Below are 4,541 nucleotides of genomic sequence, written 5' to 3'. Positions count from 1 at the left end.
TGAGTAACTCTCCACCATTCACAAGTTTTTCTCCATCCTCTTTCCATCCACAATGACTTGCGGGATATCCCATCATTTCAATCCACACCTCGCTAATTATCTCCCACTTATGATTCCTCCCACTGTCATCTCCCAAGATGTTCAATTCCTGCAATTGCTTGGCAAGCATACATGCATGAAATAGCACTGACAGTGTGAAAATCCTTATGGGACGAACTCAGTTCCATTGTCTGCGTCACTCCATGTATCTGTGGTAATGCTAAAAGCAATATTGATCAGCAAAATCAAGATCGTGCCATGGAGTTTCTTCAAGGACTCCATGATTGTTTTTCAGCAATTCGCAGTCAAATTCTCTTGATGGAGCCGTTCCCTTCAATTCAGCGTATCCATAATTTGGTACGTCAAGATGAAAAACAACAAGAGATTTGAACTACTCCTACCATTGATTCGGCAGCGTTTCAGGCGTTTAAACCACCTTCTTAGCCATCGGGAAAGCGTCAACATCCTTTTTGTGAACATTATAACAAGCATGGTCATACTCTTGCCACATGCTACCAGATTCATGGCTTTCCAAATATGCAGGTGAAGAAATCAGGGCCACCTCCATCCACTTCTGCTACTAATCAATTAACACCTGAACAATACAACAAGCTTCTTGCACTTTTATCCAAAGAGGAATCTGGTGGATCATTAGTCCATTTGGTAGGTACAATTCTCACTTGTTTGTCCTCTTGTTGGATTATTGATTCAGGTGCTTTTAATCATATATTTACATCTCTTTCATTTTTTTCTTCATATTCTACTGTTCATAAAAGCATGGTAGTTCAATTGCCTGATGGTTCTCATGCGCCTGTGACACACATAGGCACAGTTCATTGTTCACCATCACTTATTCTCACTAATGTTTTTCACATTCCATCTTTCAAATTCAATTTGTTATCTATTTCACAATTAACCAATTCAACAAATTGTGATGTATTCTTTTCATCTTCTGAATGTATATTTCAGGATCGAGCAACGAAGAAGAAGATTAGTCTGGGTAGTGCTCGAAATGGTCTTTTTTACCTAGATGCAAATTTAGTTTTTAATCCTTTTTTTTCATTCAAGCATTGTAATAAATTTGACCTATGGCATTCTCGCCTTGGTCATCCATCTAGGTCTCATTTTGATTTCATTGTTAAGAAATTTCCCATTATTATTGCGAATTTGTTGAATTGGTTAATTGTGAAGTAGATAACAAATTGAATTAGAAAGATGGAATATGAAAAACATTAGTGAGAATAAGTGATGGTGAACAATGAACCGTGCCTATGTGTGTCACAGGGGCATGAGAACCATCAGGCAATTGAATTGCCATGCTTTTATGAACAGTAGAATATGAAGAAAAAAATGAAAGAGATGTACATATATGATTAGAAGCATCTGAATCAATAATCCAACAAGATGACAAACAAGTGAGAATTGTACTTGCCAAATGGACTGATGATCCACCAGATTACTCTTTGGATAAAAGTGAAAGAAGCTTGTTTTATTGTTCAGGTGTTAATTGATTAGTAGCGGAAGTGGATGGAGGTGGCCCTGATTTCTTCACCTGCATATTTGGAAAGCCATGAATCTGGTAGCATGTGGCAAAAGTATGACCATGCTTGTTACAATGTTCACAAAAAGGACGTTGACGCTTTCCCGATGGCCGAGAATGTGGTTTAAACGCCTGAAACGCTGCCGAATCAATGGTAGGAGTTGTTCGAATATTAATCTCTTGTTGTTTTTCTTATTGACGTACCAAATTATGGATACGTTGAATTGAAGGGAACAGCTCCATCAAGAGAATTTGACTGCGAATTGCTGAAAAATGATCATGGAGTCCTTGAAGAAACTCCATGGCACTATCTTAATTTTGCTGGTCAATACTGCTTTTAGCATTACCACAGATACATGGAGTGACGTAGACAATGGAACTGAGTTTGTCCCATAAGGATTTGAGTTGTGTGAAATATAATGAAACAGACATACCTTCTTGCTTGATGGAAGAGATTGATTGTTTCAATTGATAGATCTTAGGAGCATTTGATTGAGAAAAACGATCCTTAAGATCTGTTCAAATTCGTGCTGCAGTTTCAACATACAAGATGCTTGGACGGATCTCAGGTGGGACTGAATTAAGAATCCAACTTCTAACCAAATCATTACATCGTTCCCAGTTGGAAATATCATCTTTCTCCTGTGGAATGGGAAGTGACCCATCAACAAAACCCAGCTTACTTTTGGCACGAAGTGCCATTGTCATTGCATGACTCCATGGCCCATAATTGTCTCTTGTCAATAAAGGTGTAACAAGAACAGTAGAAGGGCTATCTGAGTGATGAATAGCATAAGGATCTGTTTTGATGGGTATTGATGACTGTGGAGATGATGATGGTGATGTGATGTTAGGGGTAAGATTTGCATTAGACATGGTGAAGAAATACTCTGAGAGAAAAAAATTTATTGCTCTGATACCATGTGAAAATGGCAAGCACGATAGGAGAAAAAGTAATGATTTTGAACTGTGTTATTCATTCAATGATCGCAATAATATATAGGGAGATTACAAGGAAGATTTAAATTTAAAATATACAGAAAAGTAGGAAACTAATTAACAAACACGGTGAATGGAAACTAAAAATTGTTACAAAACTAAAAAGTGTAAAAAGTAGGGAGTTGACTTGGTCTTGATTCTTGAGTACGTCCAACAGACAGACCACCATTGCCATCCTTTTGTCCAAAGTTCTCAAGAAAAGCCTTGCAAACTGTACTTTTATAGGATGAATCATAGTTTATATCAAGGGATGAATCAAATTTTATATTTCTGAAAAATCTCATGGCTTCTCGGCATGTATCTTTATATCTTATCTCATCAATCCCTTTAGGCAACATGGTTGGACATATGATTAAAAGATATAACATATAATCTGATAACCCTTTGCTAATTTTGCATTCTGGTGGAGGTTTTTGACCTCTTTCAGGTTACGGATATCATCGTAACAACAAAGATCAGTAGTGATGTGCCAAAGAAGAAGACAGTAATCAAACTCCACCTCAATTGTACTCCCATGAGATTCATTAACATAGTTGCTTTTGCTTAGCACATAATCACCTCTCCAACCTAACAATTCTTTCAATTTCTTGTTATCAAAAGGATCTTCTTTAATGTCTTTGCTTTTCTCAAGAAACTGTTTGAAGATCATTTCTAGCAGGCCATTATCCACTTCTTTCCAACTCAAATATCCGCACTTCTCTATCAGTTCTTTGATTCCAAATCGCTTCATAGTCTCTTCCATCATCGAGGAAGTTTCGAAAAATTTGTACTCAAAAAGAGAAAAATTTAATAGATTGTACTGACCAATGGATCCTGACCACCTTTTGTTGTCGTTGGAGAGTAAACCAATAGAACATTTATTAATGGACATATAATTACGCTTGGTCAACCAATATTTTGTCCAGTCAGAGAAAAGAAGCACGATGAATGCATAAACCTCCAGAAAGATAGCTCCAACTAATAGTACATAAGTTATGGAGATGTCACTTGGTGAATAGGAAGACTTATCAATAATGATTAAGAAGATAATTGATACAAAAATATGGGAGACCAGACAGATTCAACACATGGAATAAATTGCGGTTGTCTTTGTGTAGAGCACATCATACATGAATCCAAGCTCAGTTGCTACCAATTTGAAGGCTTCTTTGGCTGACTTCTTGCTGAGAAGAGAGTAAGTTTCTTTTCTTTCATCATGATCGAGAACTAAATCGGCATAGAGACACCTGAACTTTTTGAACAAGGAAACAGCTTCAATGAGGTAATTATTTACCTCTTCAAGTTAACTTCTTTTCATACTCTTCTTTTTTGTCCTCTAGGTTTGAAGGATCTGTTGACTTCTTTTCAGACCCTTCTTTTTTCTCACGATTCTCTAGTTTTAGAGGATCATTGGAAAAATCATGAGGTGAACGCAAGGAATCTTTAACTTGCTTGGCGCTTGAAGAGTAGAGCACCAAAATTCTCTCTCCATACTTAATTATTCCAGCAATAAACACTGGAATGGCCATAAATCTGAAAGCATCTTTGTTCCTCCAAGATGGTATAAAGACATAAAATGCTACTCCAACTTGGAACACAAACTGAAGAAAGTGTCTTAGCCAAAACTCATTATCATTTAAGGCGTAAGCTGTGATAGTATCGGGGCCACCAAGGTGCAGCAGAAGGAAAGGTGCCCAAAATGCTTGGAGCTTTAAAACATTATCAGCTGCAGAATCTCTTCGGCTGCGAGCTAGAAAACCGAGAGCTACTGTTGCCAACATGTCTGCTGTCAAGTATGCTAACCAAACAAGGAGATTGATCCAAGTTCTTCTGTTATATTTTCTTTGAGAAAATATGATGAGGATGATTTGTACAAAAAGACTCAATAAAACCAACAGTCGAATTTCCCATCCATCCCAAAGTTTGATCATATGTTCTTAAAAGATTGCAAAGCCATCTCTTCTTTCCGACGATACAACTGCAG

At 37.2% G+C, this 4,541-nt stretch overlaps 1 protein-coding gene across 1 annotated transcript; it reads right to left on the bottom strand.

Annotated features, from left to right (window-relative positions):
• Window positions 1-2,930: 2,930 nt before the first annotated feature.
• On the bottom strand, window positions 2,931-4,338 carry LOC116130497. The gene is made up of 3 exons (XM_031416232.1): window positions 3,878-4,338; window positions 3,681-3,804; window positions 2,931-3,581 (listed from the first exon to the last, which is right to left on the bottom strand). Exons 1-3 carry the CDS (start codon window positions 4,336-4,338, stop codon window positions 2,931-2,933), a joined length of 1,236 nt encoding a protein of 411 aa, XP_031272092.1.
• Between the last annotated feature and the right edge of the window lie 203 nt (window positions 4,339-4,541).

Source organism: Pistacia vera, unplaced genomic scaffold, assembly GCF_008641045.1.
Source record: "Pistacia vera cultivar Batoury unplaced genomic scaffold, PisVer_v2 Contig222, whole genome shotgun sequence".
Classification (NCBI taxonomy): Eukaryota; Viridiplantae; Streptophyta; class Magnoliopsida; order Sapindales; family Anacardiaceae; genus Pistacia; species Pistacia vera.
Note: the sequence above shows the minus strand (reverse complement) of the source record. Positions and strands in the feature narration are given on the sequence as shown.

Coding starts and splice junctions, on each gene's coding strand:
- LOC116130497 (XM_031416232.1), bottom strand. CDS start 4,338: ATGTTGGCAACAGTAGCTCTCGGTTTTCTAGCTCGCAGCCGAAGAGAT. Junction 3,805..3,877: donor CTAGAGGACAAAAAAGAAGA/GTATGAAAAGAA, acceptor CAAAAAGTTCAG/GTGTCTCTATGCCGATTTAG. Junction 3,582..3,680: donor AGCTTGGATTCATGTATGAT/GTGCTCTACACA, acceptor ATTATTGATAAG/TCTTCCTATTCACCAAGTGA.